The sequence below is a fragment of the Myxocyprinus asiaticus genome, chromosome 18, assembly GCF_019703515.2.
Source record: "Myxocyprinus asiaticus isolate MX2 ecotype Aquarium Trade chromosome 18, UBuf_Myxa_2, whole genome shotgun sequence".
In the NCBI taxonomy this organism is placed as follows: domain Eukaryota; kingdom Metazoa; phylum Chordata; class Actinopteri; order Cypriniformes; family Catostomidae; genus Myxocyprinus; species Myxocyprinus asiaticus.
The window spans coordinates 7,674,606-7,694,508 of NC_059361.1; the positions used below are offsets into that span (position 1 = coordinate 7,674,606).

Here is a 19,903-nt window from a genome sequence, read left to right on the forward strand (position 1 = left end):
CATTTGTAGTTACGCAAGCTCGATTTCACGCAGTGTTGCATTGAAACCCATCAGAGTACAATTCATAAAGCAACATAAGTATGCGTTGCTGAAGGGGGCGCTGTAGCGGTTAGCATAAACTGTTTGTTTCTACTGTTAGTTTACATTTACATTTATGCATTTGGCAGACGCTTTTATCCAAAGTGACTTACAGTGCCCTTATTACAGGGACAATCCCCCTGGAGCAACCTGGAGTTAAGTGCCTTGCTCAAGGACACAATGGTGGTGGCTGTGGGAATTGATCCAACAAACTTTTGCTTACCAGTTCAGTGCTTCAGTCCACTATGCCACCACCACTCCATGTCTTTTATGTTTAAATGATGGAGTCATTTTGTTATAGTTGAAGTTTGTTAAACTGTTGACATTTTCATAGCTAGCTAGCTGAATAATACCATGTCACGTTTAATGGCACAGGCATTTGAAGCAAGCTCTGTCACCCCCTTGAGTACTGAGGTTTGTTAGCGCAAGAATGCACATCAAGTATGTACAACAAGTACATTTGCGTCTGCGTTTGTGCACTTGCGTAGAGTATGTTTCTGGCTTTAAACGCCTTTTTTAAAGCTTGGGATGCACAATATATCGGCCACCTATATATTATTGGCCGATAACCAGGAAAATCTAAATATTATTATCTCGCTGATAATGGAATTACTGCCGATATTTTTGCTGATAATTTGTTACAGTTTATGTGCTTGCGGCTGAGAAACTCTGACTGCCTGTGGCTTCTTTCCTGCAGGCAGAGACTCAGGCAGCCTCAAAGACATTGTGTGTGTGTGTGTGTGTGTGTGTGTGTGTGTGTGTGCGCATACACAACGTTTTTGTGTGAGTGAAAGACAAGCTCATGTCGCTCTGTGAGGAGTATTTCAACATCTCTGCACCTTGTTACATTGTTTTGGGGTTGGTTTTAGTCATCTGCTGTAAGTAACGACATGTCATTTCCCATATTCTGTTTGTTTCATGATAAACGAAAATGCGACAAAAACATGTATGTTACTTGGGGGCAATCATTTTTCGCATATTACTTAATGAAACAAACATAATGTGGGAAATAGCATATTGTCACTTACAGCATTGTGATTAAAACAAGTCTAAACACAACCTAACACGGTACATTTATATTGAAATAATTCTTACAGAGTGACTCAAGATGGCTAAAAACACTAGTTTGTATGTGAAACGAATGTGCTTGATGTAATTTACGAGTTGAGACTTTTCTAAAGTTATGACTCATGGCTATTCAATCTGGATGATGTTACCTATTCTTATTATGATTGTTTGTGTTCACATTTCATAAGTTATACAGTGGAACTGTCACAGATGAACACTGTAACAAGCATCGGTAAATGAGACGCGCATAAGCACACATACATAACACACACAAACCACCGCTGCACTCGCAGTCTGGCTGCAAGTATAAATATTTCTCTATGTATACAAAGATTAGGGTTTGTATTGTGTCCAAATTCCAAACTTGTACATTTCTCAAATGAGAAGCTTTTAGTGAATTAGCTAGCAGTTCCAGGTTATCGGGAATCGGTATTGGCCACAGTGGGCTGTGAATTATCGTTTATCGTATCGGCCCAGAAATTCCATATTGGTGCATCCCTAATTAAAGACTGTTGTTTGTTTTGTTTTTTGTGTACTGTTGTCTAAAAGCCTTTCTGATCTGTTTTATTTTTGTTTTTAATTGCAGAACATACAGCCAGAAAAAGGCCACTCTTGAGAGGGATTACGCACAGGTGAGATTCCAGCATGTGTGTGTACTAATAATGATGATGCTGCCTGTATGCACGTGTGTTACATTTTTAAAACTTAAAAAGTGTTGAGATGGCATTGATTTACATCCCCTTGATGCCGTTTCAAATGTTTGATGCTTTTTTGAAACAACAGAAAATCCATCCCACCCTGGTTTTGTTTATTGCTATAATCGAATCACTGTGAATCTTTTCATTTCGCTGTTGATCAAACGGAAGTTCTTGCAACTTTGCTGCCTTCAAGTGCTCCTGGGAAGTTCTTTGAAGCTTCAATGGTCATAATTGTGACCTGTTGTGTGTTCAGTTGTTTTCGGTTGGAATAAAATGGACTCGTTGTGCAATTTCATATTTCTTATCACTTATCGACAAAGACTGGAAGCTTTTTTAGCACTGTTGCAACAAAATGAAAAACAAAAGATGCGCATTAGATGTATAATAGGTGTGTAAGAATCTGGATAAAAGTGTCTGCTAAATGACAATGTAACATTTTGAAAAATTGTTGCTTTATCTGTGTATTATGGTTATTGGCTGCTACAGGGAATGATGGGAAATGTAGTTTTGCTGCACAAATCTGCTGCCTGTTTTTTCAGAGAAACGGTTATTGAACAGATGATGGATTTCAGCTAATTACTGTGAACCTAGAACAACAAAGCAGACATTGTGCCAGAAGTTTTGTGTCCAAGCGTTTCAAACTTCTGTTGCCTTTGAATGTTGGAACATATACCAAGGTCTTGTGCCAAGTTGGAACAATTGGACAATAAATTCTGGTGTTTGGGGATTTGGTTTTGTGGGATGCTGAGTTGTGATTGAGCATAATAACTTGCTGGTTATTTATGCTAGTCAATTTATTCCTCACCTTTCCTGATATGACATAGGGTTGAAAGCCTGCTTTTCATTAAGGAAGTTTGTTATGACAAAGTTCATGGATTTGTGCTTCCTAGATGATCAGACCATGAAAATAATACAGAGTTCATTGATATTTAGCTGGTTTTGAGGTCACGTCATATTTCACAAGCGCAGGTTTATCGCATATTGTGATATCGGACTTCTTGAGATCTTTCAATGACTTATTTTATTGCAAAACTGATGGAAATGTTTATTGCACCTGTAATATCTTGGTGCTTGTAAAGAAGATAGGCATTCTAATTTCTCCTGACAGAGTTTAATGTATATTGCATTTTAAACTGAAGCCTTTCCAGCATTTTTTTTTTAAAGGTTGTCAGAATATTCTTTTAGTTAAGCTACAATAGACTCTTGAGGAAGACATTTCACTGTTATTTGTTTAAAGGGATAGTTTAACCCCAATTTACAATTCTACAATTTCTGTATTTCTCTCTTCCGTGAAACACCAAAGGAGATGTTAGGCAAAGTGTTAGAGACTGACAGAATCTGTCACCATTCACTTTCATTTTTTCCATACAATGAAAGTGAATGCTGATAGAGGCTGGCATTCTGCCTAACATCTCCATTGGTGTTCCACAGAAAAAGAAAGTCATATGGGTTTGGAACAGCATGAGGATGAGTCAATTATGACAGAATTTTTATTTTGAGTAAACTATCCCTTTAACGTTATCTCTCACTTTACTGCACTTCAGCAGTGGCCCATTAGCCCAGTTCAACCTCACAGTGATGACATTTGATTTGTCTGATGAAACGCAAATGTTGCGTCAGAAGAGAGGTGAGTGGCATATACGCTGATCCTGAGATTATATGACACTGATTATTAACCCATTGGATTAGAAGCAAATAGTGTGTGTGTGTGTGTGTGTGTGTGTGTGAGAGAGAGAGAGAGAGAGAGAGAGAGGACAAACGCTACATGGTCCCTAGTATCGAGTGTGAGATGATCTTGGCTCTTTTTCAAAGTTTTTAATGCACAACTCTTACTGAGAGAGCTGTTGCTGTCAATGTACATTACCATCATATCACACATATTATAATGCCATAAACAGAACTGCCACATGGTCTTAATGAAGACACACACACACAAACAACAGATGTATGACACATCTGAGTATTTGGGATTTTGTGAAGAACAGTTTGGTGGATTTAAGTTATAATTAAGTGGAGAGGTTAAAATCTTCCTTTATTAAAAGATAGTTTAATTTGGCTGCACCACAAAACAAGATTTCAGGACTTGGATTTTGCAGCAGAAAATTTGTCCTATGTATAAAAGCATGTAACATTTTCTTTTTATTTTTGTGAATTATACCATATATAACATTTTTCTTAAATACTATAGCATAAATAAAAAAAAAACTTATATTATAGTGTATACAATGTTTTTCCTACATATTATATCATACAGTATAAGACATTATTCCTTAAATATTTTAGCATATATAACTTTTTTCTTACATATTATAGCAAATATTTTATAGCATATATCACATTTTCCCTTCATATTATAGCATGTATAAACAAATTTCCTACACAATATTTTTCCTTCAAATTGTATAATTTATAACCTTTTCTCCTATACTGCATATAAAGCATTTCTCCCTTGCATATTATAGCATATATACAAAAATGTCCTTACTATAGCATATTTTTTTTTTTCTACATATTATAGCATATACAGTTGAAGTCAGAAGTTTACATACACCTTAGCCAAATACATTTAAGTTTTTCACAATTCCTGACATTTAATCATAGAAAACATTCCCTGTCTTAGGTCAGTTAGGATCACTACTTTATTTTAAGAATGTTAAATGTCAGAATTATAGTAGAGAGAATGATTTATTTCAGCTTTTATTTCTTTCATCACATTCCTAGTGGGTCAGAAGTTTACATACACTTTGTTAGTATTTGGTAGCATTGCCTTTAAATTCTTTAACTTGGGTCAAACGTTTTGGGTAGCCTTCCACAAGCTTCTCACAATAAGTTGCTGAAATTTTGGCCCATTCCTCCAGACGGAACTGGTGTAACTGAGTCAGGTTTGTAGGCCTCCTTGCTAGCACACCCTTTTTCAGTTCTGCCCACAAATTTTCTATTGGATTGAGGTCAGGGCTTTGTGAAGGCCACTCCAATACCTTGACTTTGTTGTCCTTAAGCCATTTTGCCACATCTTTGGAGGTATGCTTAGGGTCATTGTCCATTTGGAAGACCCATTTGCGACTGAGCTTTAACTTCATGGCTGATGTCTTGAGTTTTTGCTTCAATATATCCACATCATTTTCCTTCCTCATGATGCCATCTATTTTGTAAAGTGCACCAGTCCCTCCTGCAGCAAATCACCCCCACAGCATGATGATGACACCCCATGCTTCATGGTTGGGATGGTGTTCTTCGGCTTGCAAGCCTCTCCCTTTTTCCTCCAAACATAACAATGGTCATTATGGCCAAACAGTTCAATTTTTGTTTCATCAGACCAGAGGACATTTCTGCAAGATCTTTGTCCCCATGTGCACTTGCAAACTGTAGTCTGGATTTTTTATGGCGGTTTTGGATCAGTGGCTTCTTCTTTGTTGAGCAGCCTTTCAGGTTATGTTGATATAGGACTCGTTTTACTGTAGATATAGTTACTTGTCTACCTGTTTCCTCCAGCATCTTCACAAGGACCTTTGCTGTTGTTCTGGGATTGATTGCACTTTTCAAACCAAACTATGTTCATCTCTAGGAGACAGAATGCATTTCCTTCCTGAGCGGTATGATTGCTGCATGGTCCCGTGGTGTTTATACTTGCATACTATTGTTTGTACAGATGAACGTGGTACCTTCAGGCTTTGGAAATTGCTCCCAAGGATGAACCAGACTTGTGGAGGTCTACAATTTTTTTTTTATCTGAGGTCATGGCTGATTTCTTTTGATTTTCCCATGATGCCAAGCAAAGAGGCACTGAGTTTAAGGTAGGCCTTAAAATTCATCCACAGGTACACCTCCAATTGATGCCAATTAGCCTATCAGAAGCTAATTGGCAAATTGCCTAAAGACTTGACATCATTTTCTGGAATTTTCCAAGCTGCTTAAAGGCACAGTTAACTTGGTGTATGTAAACTTCTGACCCACTGGAATTGTGATATAGTCAATTAAAAGTGAAACAATCTGTCTGTAAACAATTGTTGGAGAAATTACTCGTGTCATGCACAAAGTAGATGTCCTAAACAACTTGCCAAAACTGTAGTTTGCTAATATGAAATCTGTGGACTGGTTATAAAATGAGTGTTAATGACTTTAACCTAAGTGTATGTAAATTTCTGACTTCAACTGTATATATATATATACTGAACAGCCACAACATTAAACCACCTGCCTAATATTGTGTAGGTCACCCTTGTGCCGCCGAAACAGCGCCAACCCTCATCTCAGAATAGCATTCTGAGATTATATTCTTCTCACCACAGTTGTTCAGAGCAGTTATCTGAGTTACCGTAGACTTTGTCAGTTTGAACAAGTCTGGCCATTCTCTGTTGACCTCTCTCATCAACAAGGCATTTCCATCCAGAGAACTGCCGCTCACTGGATGTTTTTTGTTTTTTTGGCACCATTCGGAGTAAATTCTAGAGACCGTTGTGTGTGGAAATCCCAGGAGATCAACAGTTACAGAAATACTCAAACCAGCCCATCTGGCACCAACAATCATCCATGCGATTATCTAATCAACCAATCGTGTGGCTGCAGTGCATAAAATCATGCAGATACGGGTCAGTGTGTGTGTGTGTGTGTGTGTGTGTGTGTGTGTGTGTGTGTGTATATATATATATAATATCTTACAAAATATAGCATATATCACATTTTTTTATACATATTATAGCATTTATATCTAAAAAAAAAAAAAGAAATTCTGATAAATTATAAATATGTAAATTTTTGCTATATATATATATATATAATATATATATAGTTTTTCCTACATATTTTAGCCTATATAACATTTTCCCCACATATTATAGCATATACACAACATATTGTGTACAGTGTGTGCGTGAGTCGTCTGAGCTGATCCTGTGATTGATTCACTTTATTTTGTCAATCATTTCGACTGATTCTTTAAAAAGAGCTGCACCAACTTTGTGCTGTATGTTGGTTTTCGTGTGAAGTCAACTCAGATTAGATATATTTTTCAGCAGTGACGAAGCACTGCTACTAAATAGCGGCGTAGGAAACATGGTTTCACAAAAACGACTGATCAACTTGTTATGAGCATTATGATAACCTAAAGTTCGCAGGGACTTGAACTTTGACCCCAGACATTTGTTTGGAGTGATTAGAAATCGTTGCTCAACCTGCCTTGTTAGACCTGCTCTTTCATAACTGACTTTCATAACAGAGCTTCCTCAAATGACGAATGATTTTTGACTATTTAATGATTTTGCAGGCAGTTTTTTTGTGATGTGGGATCTATTTGGCTGCATGCAAATTCACAAACTACATGTACTATATAGTATGCGAGGTTGGGATTAGTGAGCCCAAATAATTGTATGATGAAAATTGTATGTCAGAGATGCCTGTATTACAGAAGTAAAAGGGGTTTCAAATGTCATTTCATGTTGACTATAATGTGTATGGCCCTAATTGTTAAAGGGATAGTTCACCCAAAAATGAAAATTCTCTCATCATTTACTCACCCCCATGCCATCCCAGATGTGTATGGCTTTCTTTCTTCTGCAGAACACAAACGAAGATTTGTAGAAGAATATCTCAGATCTCTAGGTCCACACAATGCAAGTGAATGGTGACTAAAACTTAAAAGCTCCAAAAAGCACATAAAGGCAGAATAAAAGTAATCCATGTCTTCTGAAGCAATCTAATCGAGTTTGAATCAGAACAGACCATAATATAATTATTTTTCCAATGTACATCTTGCCTTTACAGTCTCTAGGCACAATCATGATTTCAAGCTCGAATACAGTTCCTAGTGCTTGACACATGCGCAGAGCGCTTGATGGCACTTGGAAGTGTAATCGAGCTTGAAAACATGATCACCAAGGAGAATGTTGATGTCAAGATTTATAGTAAAAAATTATGTGTTGAGTTATATGTTGGGCTTTTCTCACCCAATACTGATTGGATCGCTTCAGAAGACATGGATTAAACCACTGGTGTCTTATTGATTACTTCTATGCTGCCTTTATGTACTTTTTAGAGCTTCAAAGTTTTGGTCACCATTCACTTGCATTGTGTGCTGAGATATTCTTCTAAAAATCTTCGTTTGTGTTCTGCAGAAGGAAGTAAGTCATTCACATCTGAAATTTCATGAGGGTGAGTGAATGATGAGAGAATTTTCATTTTTGGGTGAACTATCCCTTTAAATAATAGTGAATTTAGCTAGATGCTAACAATTGCAAGAAAACCTAAGTAGTACTTGACAAAGGGGTCTGTGATATCAAGAAGAAATTTTATGATGTAGAATGTCTCAGTACAGCTGTACATTCTCACTACATACTGAAAAGGGTGTACCTTCCCATCAGTAGCGACTTTTAGAGTGCATTACATGTATGACAATTGGGATTCGGCCATTCATTGTTTCTGTCCTAGTATCAGCTAATTAACCAGCAGAGTGCATGTGAAGGGGCTGTGGCTTAGAGATTTGCACCAAATAGTCCCAGCTCAGATGTTGCCATGGTGATCCTGACATTCACAGTTTGGCAAAACAGGCCACAAACCTAACGTTATCCCTTGCGCTGATTAGCTTGGCTAGGCTAACACCCATGTCTTTGTACAGACCGGTCCTCTATTTATCAATCTAAATGACTAGAGGTGAAATTAGATGAGAGGCATCCGTTCAGGTCCGTGAGGCGTTTCTCAAGCTTGGTCCAATCTTTTATCCTTTATCGGACTTGGCACGGCAATTGACTCGCAGCTCGCGCGTTGTACAGCTGTCCACACAAATAAACATTGTTTTACAACCCGGCCCCGACAAACACAGGAACTTCTGTGTTAAAAGAAGAAGGGGCAAGACAGGGGGCGTGGCTTGTGAGCTGCAGTCAGTTTATCCTGTGTGCCAGCTTTTGGATTGACTCAACCGCCATCATGGCTGTGATGAGCCATCCAACATCACCTTTGGGAGAAAGAGAGATGTCGACAATCCAGAGAGAGGAAGACAGTGAGAAAGAGTGTGAGAAAGGATTCTTATTGTATATCTGTTCCTAAACCTAGTGAGCAACCTTGCTGTGTGTACTGTCTTCTTGTAAAGGGGTCATTCACACAGAATGTGTGCTTATGTTCAAAAACACCAAAAGCAAAATGTAACAGAACAGAGGTTTTGCTAACCACACAATACTTTATTGAGATTAAAAATACTTGGCACACAGACCTATCAGGACAAATAGTGTATTTTAATTTTTTATATTGCCTAAAAGGGATAGTTCACCCAATAATGAAAACCTGTCATCATTTACTCGCCCTACTGTTAAGAGATGCACCAATGTCTCGGCCAATTATTGACCAAATTAAAACCATTGACGTATCTGTCATAAACATGAAAATGCCAATATTTATGTATACGTGTATCTGGCACCAACAATCATGCCACAGTCCAAATCACTGAGATCACATTTTTCCCCATTCTGATGGTTGATGTGAACATTAACTGAAGCTCCTGACCCATATCTGCATGATTTTATGCACTGCACTGCTGCCACACGATTGGCTGATTAGATAATCGCATGGATGATTGTTGGTGCCAGATGGGCTGGTTTGAGTATTTCTGTAACTGCTGATCTCCTGGGATTTTCACACACAGCAGTCTCTAGAATTTACTCCGAATGGTGCCAAAATCAAAAAACGTCCAGTGAGGGGCAGTTCTGTTGACGGAAACACCTTGTTAATGAGAGAGGTCAACAGAGAATGGCCAGACTGGTTCGAACTGACAAAGTCTACGGTAACTTGGATAACTGCTCTACAATTGTGGTGAGAATATCATCTCAGAATGCTATTCAGAATGCTGTTTTGGCGACACGAGGGGGACCTACACAATATTAGGCAGGTGGTTTTAATGTTGTGGCTGATCGGTAGATAGATAGATAGATAGATTTAATCTTTTTTATCTTGTATTTATACATTTTGGCTCTTAACATTTTGGCTTGTGATGTGTTCAACAGAACAGAGCATTCTTCCACTTAAAGGGATAGTTCACTCATTGCTCTTCCATTTTTTTTCCATTTTTAACAGGGAGCAAAATCTAGTTTCCCCCTCTTGCAAGTATTACTACAGGTCTGAACTCTTTCCACTTATTTTCTGTCTTTCTGTCTCTTTCTCTGTCTCTGCCATGGCTCTAATGAGTTGCCAGTGTGATGTATCAGGTTCCTGATGCGGAGAAAAAGCTGGATGACAGGATGAAGGGAGAGAGATTGGAGGACGAATGCACAGGGTTTGAGAGACTGAGATAGACCTCACTCTGCCTGACACATCACATCCACTGATTGCACAGGGTGAATGTACATTAGACATGCACAAAACATATAGGCACACATCTCCAAACCTGTGCATAGGAACCACCCAGTATAGCTTAGTACAGTAACCACACAGAAATGCCCTAGCATAAAAAATAAATAAATAAACCCGGAACCCAAATGCAACCACATAGTAATGCCCTAGCAACCACCCAGAACACCTTAACACCACCTGGAACTCAACAGCGAGCAACTTAAATCACAATATGAATAATTTTATATCATGATAACAATGTGTCAAGATATAGTAAAAACAAAATCTGGAAAATCTATAAAAATGTATTCATATTCAATAACCATATTGTAATGCCTATTTTTGGATAATCCAGTCAGTGAATTAAATACTTCATAAATAAATAAAAATACTTCCTCTTATATATTTTTCTCTATATTTGGGACTTGACAAACATAGTCAAAGTTAAAAAAAAAAAAAAAAAAAAAAACAGACAAACACTGCTTGGTTTTATATCAGCCTTACCATAATGCTAAATTTCACATTATGCCTCATTTCAGTCTGATATGTTGTTGACCAATATTATTAGTATAATTAACTTTGATTAATAAACTCAACATATTCTCAGAATCAGAATGAGCTTTATTGCTTCCACATACAAGGATTTTTTTCTTGCTGACAGAGCTTCCAGTGCACAAACAATACAACAAGACAGAGATAATACAAAAATAGAGTAAAAATAATAAGCAAATAGAAATATAAGTGTATATATAGAAATACACAATAAGACAAACAAAAAATATATATGGTATGTACAAATACAAATCTGTTATATATAGTGCAAGGGAATGTAATGCAGAAGAGGTAGGATATGTTAAATAATATAATTGACTAGGCTGTGTATTGCACGTAATTATAGTATAGTTTTTAACTGTTCATGAGATGGATAGCCTAAGGGAAAAACTGTTCCTGTGCCTGACGGTTCTGGTGCTCAGTGCTCTGTAGCGTCGGCCAGAAGGCAAGAGTTCAAAAAGGTAGTGGGCTGGGTGAGTGGAGTCCAGAGAGATTTTGCCATCCCTTTTCCTCATTCTGAAAGTGTACAGTTCTTGAAGTGAGGGCAAGGGGCAACCAATAATCCACTCAGCAGTACGAACTGTCCTTTGTAGTCTTCTGATGTCCGATTTCATTGCTGAACCAAACCAGTTATTGAAGTGAAGAGGACAGACTCAATAACTGCTGAGGAGAACTGGATTAGCAGTGCCTGTGGCAGGTTGAACTTCCTCAACTGGTGAAGGAAGTACAACCTCTGCTGGGCCTTTTTCAATGTAGGTCTCCCACTTCAGGTCCTGTGAGATGGTAGTGCCCAGGAACCTGAATGACTCCACCGTTGCCACAGTGCTGTTTAGAATGGTGACCGGGGTCAATGTTGGGGCGTACCTCCTAAAGTCCACAATCATCTCCACTGTTTTGAGCGTGTTGAGCTCCAGGTTGTTATGACTGCACCAATGAGCCAGCCGTTCAGACTCCCTTCTGTATGCTGACTCGTCGTCATCTTGGATGAGGCCGATGACAGTAGTGTCATCTGCAAACTTAGGAGCTTGACAGAGGGGTCCTTGGTGGTGCAGTCGTTGGTATACAGGGAGAAGAGTAGTGGGGAGAGCACACATCCCTGGGGGGCACCAGTGCTGATCATCCATGTGTTGGAAGTGAATTTCTCCAGTCTCACTAGCTGCTGCCTGTCTGTCAGAAAGCTGGTGATCCACTGGCAGATAGACGTTGGAACAGAGAGCTGGGTGGTTGCAGGAGGTGTTGGTGTTTGTGTGAAATGAAGTTCAGAGTGGGTGTGGGGTGTGAGACTGGGCTTTTCAAATCTACAGTAAAACACATTCAAGTCGTCAGCCAGTTGTTGGTTCCCTACAGTGTTGGGGGATGGTGTCTTGAAGTTAGTAATGTCTTTCAGGCCTCTCCACACTGATGCAGGGTCGTTAGCTGAAAACCTGTTTTTCAGCTTCTCAGAGTAGCTTCTTTTAGCCACTTTAATTTCCTTAGTCAGTGTGTGTTTTTTTTTTTTTTTTTTTTTTTTTTGGCCTGATTATACAAGATTTTATCCCCACTTCTGTAAGCATCTTCTTTGGCATGATGAAGCTGTCTTGAGTTTTCCTTTAAACCATGGTTTGTCTTTGTTGAATGTTAAATAAGTCCTAGTAGGAATGGACATATCCTCACAGAAACTGATATGATGTTACAATATCTGTGAGCTCGTCCAGATTGGTGTCTGCAGCTTCAAAAACACTCCAATCAGTGCAGTCAAAGCAGGCTTGTAGTTCCAGATCCGCTTCATTGGACCATCTCTTTACAGTATTCACTACATGCTTAGCTGATTTTAGTTTCTGCCAGTAGTTTGGAAGATGAACCAGACAACTCCGCAATGCGATCCGCTCTGAACAGCTGAAAGCCCGGCAGATGTAATGTGCTGTCCGGAATGGCTTCACTTAGCCCTGTTTCTGTGAAGCACAAGGCAGCAGAGTTTGAAAAGTCCTTGTTTGTACGGTTGAGGAAATGTAGTTAGTCCATTTTGTTAGGGAGAGAGCGGAGATTGGCTAGATGAATACTCTGCAGCACTGTTCGAAAGCTGCGCTGGTGGAGCTCAACCAGCACACCGGCTTGCTTCCCTCGCCTGCGCCTCATAGCGCACTTAAACAACACAGCTGCGCCTCCAACTAAAATGTCCAGCAAAATGTCCGGGAAAAGATTGTCTGGTATGTGCTGCTGCCAAATGTTCAGCAGTTCGTCCCTGGTAAAACTGATTGGAAAAAAATTACTAAACACAGGACAAACAAACAAAAACAACAAAAGAATTAGAGATCTCCACACCAAGGCTGCCATCTGCGGCGTCATCTGTGTATATTCTTAAAGCAATGCAACAACGAAAATAATACACAAGTAAATATATTATCCAATGAACTTAAATACTTCATTAAGGCCAAAGTATGTGTGCAGCATGTGTACAGTATGTGTGATGAAAATTGTGTCATCAGCACATATTGACCTCATGCTGCCTAGATTTTCTTGACCCGCGCATGCGGTCCTCCACTGTGCGTGTCACTTTAGGTGGTTAATTATTTAAGTCTTCTCTATAGAGAACATATGAATATATGTGGACAAACATCAATAAACAGAATTTTAGTAAGGGTGATGTGTAGTTTAAAACCCCTTTATTTTGGTACATGACACAGTGTTGTAGCTGTTTTCCTCATCAGTGGTGGTTAGAATGTCAGACTGTCTTTGACTTCCATAGTGCTTTAAGGTAAAAAAAGCCTCTGTATTATTCAAATGGGTCACGTAAGTTTTGTGGTCTGCGGTGCGATATCGAGAGAATCCGTATTGAGTAGTGCGAGTGATTCCGCTCATTTCTCTCCTGTCTCTGGAGCACAAATATCAGGAAGCCTGCTGGACGCGAGACACTCGCATGAAACACAGCTGCGGGTGAGCAGATGAGAAGTATTTTTAGCGCTTATGAAGCACCGACCGCAAAATGAATGACATTGTATTTGCAGAAATTTTCAATTTCGGAAAAACCCGTCCATTTTTCTTAAACTCTGTCTCACGTGAAGCCCTGCCCACTGATACATATGCACATGCCACATACATGGATATTTACGTATTGTGATATAGCTACACAGTTACACAGGGTCCTCACGGGTCCCGAAAAAGTCTTAAAATGTCTTTAATTCAGTTTTCTAAAATTTAAGGCCATAAAAAGCCTTAATTGTCTGAAATTATACAACAAAAGTCTTAATTATCATTTAAAGAGGTCTTAAATTTGAGGATAGAAATAGAGGATTCGCAAAATGGCCTAAAGTGATTATTATTAAACTTCAGAAGGATACATTTTAATTAAATAAAGTAAGATTGCATATTTTATTTCCCTTATCTGTTTATATGAGCAGCTGGAAGCAGTGATGCATGTACATTTCAAAATAAGAGTCCCCAGTGTATTTCTGGCTTGTCTTGAGTATTTCAAACTAGCAGATACCCTGTCTTGCAGATAATCAAAAGACGTTGTTAAATGTGTGCCCCAGCCTGTTTGAGTTAAAGAATCTGTTATGCAGGAATTATTGCAGAGATTGTGGGGTTTGTTCTTGTATGGACACAGTATTCATTTTTAATTAATTTAATTTGTTTAGGTCTTAAAAAGGTCTTAAAAATTCTTAAATTTGATTTGAAACATTCTGCAGCAACCTTACTACATGAAATCGATTGACACTATATCATCGCCACGATATATATATATATATATATATATATATATATATATTAGTCATATCGCCCAGCCCTAATAGCATGCACAAAGCAATTCCCTAGCAATCACCCAGAACCCCCTAGCATTATGGTGGCAACCTTTACATGGGCTACTGGCACTCACACTTGTCTTTTCTGTTTTCCTCTTCTCTTTTTAGCTCATTTAGTCTCCCACAGTCTGTCTCTCCAGCCTTCCATCATTTCTCGATCCCACCCTTACATCGTGTGTTCTTTCCCAGAGCTTCAGTTGTATCAGCACAACTTGTGCTGCCAATGTAATCAAATGGCTTCATTTGTGAGGACTCTAAAATCCAGCTCATTTCTAGCATGTTGAGCAGGAGCAAACCAGGCTTCTGAATCTTTGACATTTATAATACTGTATGTTGAACACAAATCCCCCGTGTGTGGGCAGAACTCTTATAACTAGCTGTCAGTCATGTGTGGGAGGAAAGGGCACTTCCTGTTGATTGTTATGTCATAGAATCCAAACAATGAAGGACCGTGAGCCATAAAATGGCAATATACATATGTCCTAACTTGATGTATACATATGTATATTGCCATTTTATAGCTCACGATGCTAACGAAAAATCCCTAACCATAAGAATTAAACCTTGGCTCATAATTTGTCCTGTATCACATTGTTTGTGTTAGGACATGAATGATGCCCTGACACATTTAGATGTGTCTATAATCCATTGCTTTGTAAATGAGAAAAGCCCTAAAGTATGTTTGCATTACTGGGTCTTCTTTAGGCCAAAGAACATCTCGTACTAACACTATTCCAGTCGTTGCATTTACAAAACGTAATATTTAAAAGTCTGGTTTTCCTACCGTTGAAAGTTTCCCCTGAACTTGTATAGCAGAATACGGTGTAACACTGCTGCCGCTGTTTTTCTCTTGTCTCGGCAGATGTAAATGCTTCTTGTTTTACATCATGCCTCTAAATGACTGGCAGTATTAAAATAGTCAGCATTTGACTGATACTAAACAGTACTACTGATGTTTATTTAGCTATTTATTTTATTTGAATTTATTCTTTATTTTAATGGTCAGCAATTGACTGATACTGAACATACAGTACTGATGTTTATTTAGCTATTTATTGTTTTTTTATTTATTCTTTATTTAAATGGTCAGCAACTGACTGATACTGAACATACAGTACTTATGTTTTTTAAGCTGTTTATTGTATTTTTATTTATTCTTTATTTTCTCAGTGTTCATTAATATAATTTGTTTACAATGTATAATAATAATGTCAAATATTCTTTGATAAAAATATTTAAGAAAGCAGCCTTCTGAGTACCTTTGAATAGTCATATCGGTGCAAAATCCACAGAAAAGGTCCGTTTTCATTCCAGCTCAAACATTAACTATATCGGTCACCAATCGGTGAATTTTCCCCCTCTAAAATCGGTATTGGTCTCAAAAATCCCATATTGGTCAGGCTCTAATTTTAAGTGCCTTACTATAATCGCAATTTTTGCTTTTTTATAATTGAGCTTAACTTGTATATAACCCGGAACATTCCCTTTTAAAATCCTGTCTTGGTAGGCAGCTCACTAGGTTTTTGAACAGAGCAAACTATCTTCTCGCATCTTACATCTCTCTCTCTCTCTCTCCCTCCCTCCCTCCCTCCCTCCCATTTCTCATTTCTCCCCATGGATGAATTTGGCTGTAATTAAAGGTTTTAATATTTCTCTTTTTGCACTTTAATTTAGATATTCTCAGTAGTATTGTGATATTCAGATGTCAGCTGTATTATCGTGCCAATAATTGCTCAGAATTGGAGAGTCTTCGAGAGCAGTGATGAAAGCCGTTGCCTCAGACAGCTTATTTCATCCTTCCTGCTAGCCAAGATGAATTGCACCGACGTCCGCAGTGCAGCCCCCCTCAAACACACATACACACTCACACATTCCTCCACCCCCCACACTCCCCCCTCGCGCTCCCCTTCCTGGGAAAGTCTCCGGGAAAGGTCTTCTATTTGCATAATCGTGTTTAGTGCCATTGTGGGCGGGATCTCAGGGACAGCCGCAGCCGCCACTGGTCGACTCCACCACCTGTCCAGAACAAATCAAGTGGCTCTTTGTGGAGCCAACCCACCCCCCACTGCATGCTCTCACATCCACATGCTATTGAATAAATTGTTTAAATATAACTTAAATGGACAAAAGAGAGCCATTAGTCTATTAATGAGAGACAGAGGGATTTATTGTTGTGATGCTTTAAGTATTGTGATACACTTCTGTTTAAAAGCGTTTCATATTGATCACTTTCTTCCACTTAAAAGGATAGTTCACACAAAAATGAAAATTCTGCCATTGATGCATCCTCATGTTTTTCCAAACCTGTATGATTTTCACAGCTAGGTATTGATACAGGTTTTTCGATATCGATTCACAAGCTTTCGATTCCGATTTCGATTCGATATCGATTCATATTGGTACATTTCTGTTACAGTGTCCATTTTGCTTACATATACAAGAAATTCACTCTCAGCTAATACTCCTAATTATAAAGGAACCTTCTAGGCAACCCTTCGTGGTACAATTTGAAAATATGAATTTTACAAATTATATTTGATTATTAGTTTTTCATCAAATGGTCAAATTTTAGCTTTTGAAAATTTTTCAAATTCAGTCTATTCCATCAGTTAATGTCTTGAAATTCCAGATATTATGTTGCATATATATTTTAGTTACATTTTTATTGTTTACTTTGTAAAAAAGTACTTTGTCATAATTTGTACTGTTTACAAGTATTCATACTGATATGTAGAACACATGGTTAATCGGTACTGTCTCTTTAAGACTAGCGGCATAAGGGGAGCTTGGGTAGCTCAGCGAGTAAAGACGCTGACTACCACCCCTGGAGCTTGCACGTTCGAATCCAGGGCGTGCTGAGTGACTCCAGCCAGGTCTCCTAAGCAACCAAATTGGCCCAGTTGCTATGGAGGGTAGAGTCACATGGGTTAACCTCCTCGTGGTCGCTATAATGTGGTTCGCTCTCGGTGGGGCATGTGGTGAGTTGTGTGTGGATGCTGCGGTGGATGGCGTGAAGCAGTAATGCGCTCAACAAGCCACGTGATAATATGTGCGGGTTGATGGTCTCAGACGTGGAGGCAACTGAGATTCGTCCTCCGCTACCCGGATTGAGGCGAGTCACTACGCCACCACTAGGACTTTGAGCGCATTGGGCATTACAAATTGGGAAAAAAAAAAAAAGACTAGCGGCAGTGCGTGGTTTCTTTAGCGCATCCATGCGTGATTAGAATGAAATATTTTTTTTATTTCTATTTTTTTTAATCAACAACTGGTTTTAAAAAACACAAAAGGTATTTAAAGAGACATTAATCAATGACACATGGATTGTGTGGATCTTGTCTTTGGACACACATAACGAGTTAAACCTAACTTTTACACTCAACATGCAGTGAAAGGACCTCTGTGCTAATAACTTCTCCACTATACTACTCAATCACTGGTGAGTGAAATCTGCTAGCCAGTGACATTTTTAGTCTCATAGTGTGAGATTTGGTCAAATGCGAGTGATTTGCTTGCATAATAGAGGGTTGCCACACAGAGTGAAATATATATATATTTTCGGACTCAATATGGCGCCGAGTATGGCTGCTGCGTTGCGAGCTCCGACACAACGTAGTAATGTTTTGTTTGTTTTGTTCACAATTCTTATGTTTTTTGTCTTGGATGTTGTCTGCCTTATTGTCTACGACAGACAAACACTTTTGGACATTGGTTCAGCAATTTCACACCGTAAACCGGACTTCAGATTCCTCAATGCCGACCCGCTGTTTACAAACACGCAGGCGGAGCCCTTTGTCTGGGCAGCACGGCCGTGGAAACGCAGGAGGAATAGGGGAAACAGAGCCGGCGTTCTCATCAGAGTAAGACGCCGTGCAAATCGACCCCCACTACCCACTATTCTACTGGCAAATGTTCAGTCTCTGGATAACAAGCTCTGCGAGCTGAAAGCGCGGATCTCTTTCCAACGAGAGACGAGGGACTGTTGCATTATCTGCCTTACGGAAACTTGGATGTCTTCGGAGATTCCAGACTCAGCAATTGAACCCGCGGGGTTCTCCGTGCACCGAGCGGACAGAGCGAAAGACCTCTCAGGTAAAAGTAGAGGTGGTGGAGTATGTTTTATGAGCAACAAATCCTGGTGTGATCAGAGGAACGTACATTCTATCAAGTCTTTCTGCTCTGCTGATGGCTACAAATCCCTCCCCCACCCACCATTTGGCAAATCGGACCACTCTTCCATTCTGCTTCTGCCCGCTTACAGGCAGAAACTGAAACAGGAAGCACCCACCCTCAGAACGATCCAGTGCTGGTCGGACCAATCAGACTCTATGCTACAAGACTGATCACACGGACTGGGAGATGTTCCGGTCTGCCTCTGATGATGACATCGAGCTTTACGCTGATAGCGTAATGTGTTTCATCAGAAAGTGCGTAGAGGACGTGGTTCCGACCAGAACAATACGGATCTATCCGAATCAGAAACCATGGATAAATAGCGATGTTCGCGCAGCACTTAATGTGCGGACCTCCGCTTTTAATTCTGGGAACGCGGAGGAGCATAAACAAGCCAGTTAAAACATCAGTACAGGAGCAAGATTGAAGGACAGTTTAACACCACCAACTCTAGAAGCATGTGGCAGGGAATTAACGTCATCACGGACTTTAAAGGGAATAAAAACTCCACCATGAACACTGCTGCCTCTCTCCCGGATAAGCTAAATACTTTTTATGCTCGTTTTGAGGAAAATAACACCGCCCTCGTGGAGAGAGCTCTCGCGGCTGAAGCTACAGAGGTCAGTTCACTCTCCGTCTCTGTAGCGGATGTAACCCGATCCTTCCAACGGGTGAATATCCGCAAAGCTGCGGGTCCAGACGGCATTCCGGGCCGCGTCATCAGAGCGTGCGCGAACCAGTTGGCTGGTGTTTTTACGGACATTTTCAACCTTTCCCTCTCTTTGTCTGTAGTCCCCACATGCTTTAAAACATCCACCATTGTGCCTGTTCCAAAGCAATCAAAAATAATTTGCTTAAATGACTGGCGTCCTGTTGCTCTGACCCCCATCATCAGCAAATGCTTTGAGAGACTAATCAGAGATTACATCTGCTCTATGCTGCCTCTCTCTCTTGACCCATTGCAGTTTGCTTACTGCAACAACCGCTCCACTGATGATGCCATTGCATCTACAATACACACTGCTCTCTCCCACCTGGAAAAAAAGAACACTTATGTGAGAATGCTGTTTGTAGACTACAGCTCAGCATTCAACACCATAGTGCCCTCCAAGCTAGATGAGAAACTCCGGGCTCTGGGCTTAAACTGCTCGCTGTGCAGCTGGATCCTGGACTTCCTGTCAAGCAGACGCCAGGTGGTTAGAATAGGCAGCAACATCTCATCACTGACCCTCAACACTGGAG

General features: G+C 39.6%; 1 protein-coding gene across 2 annotated transcripts in view; it reads left to right on the plus strand.

The window, feature by feature from the left end:
- LOC127456032 (F-BAR and double SH3 domains protein 2) overlaps positions 1-19,903 on the plus strand; it is a 125,396-nt gene that overhangs the window by 25,117 nt on the left and 80,376 nt on the right. For both annotated transcript variants that reach the window (XM_051724315.1, XM_051724316.1), the window contains exon 3: positions 1,733-1,778. In XM_051724315.1, coding sequence (XP_051580275.1) covers positions 1,733-1,778 — 46 coding nt within the window. The remainder of the gene's footprint in view (positions 1-1,732; positions 1,779-19,903) is intronic.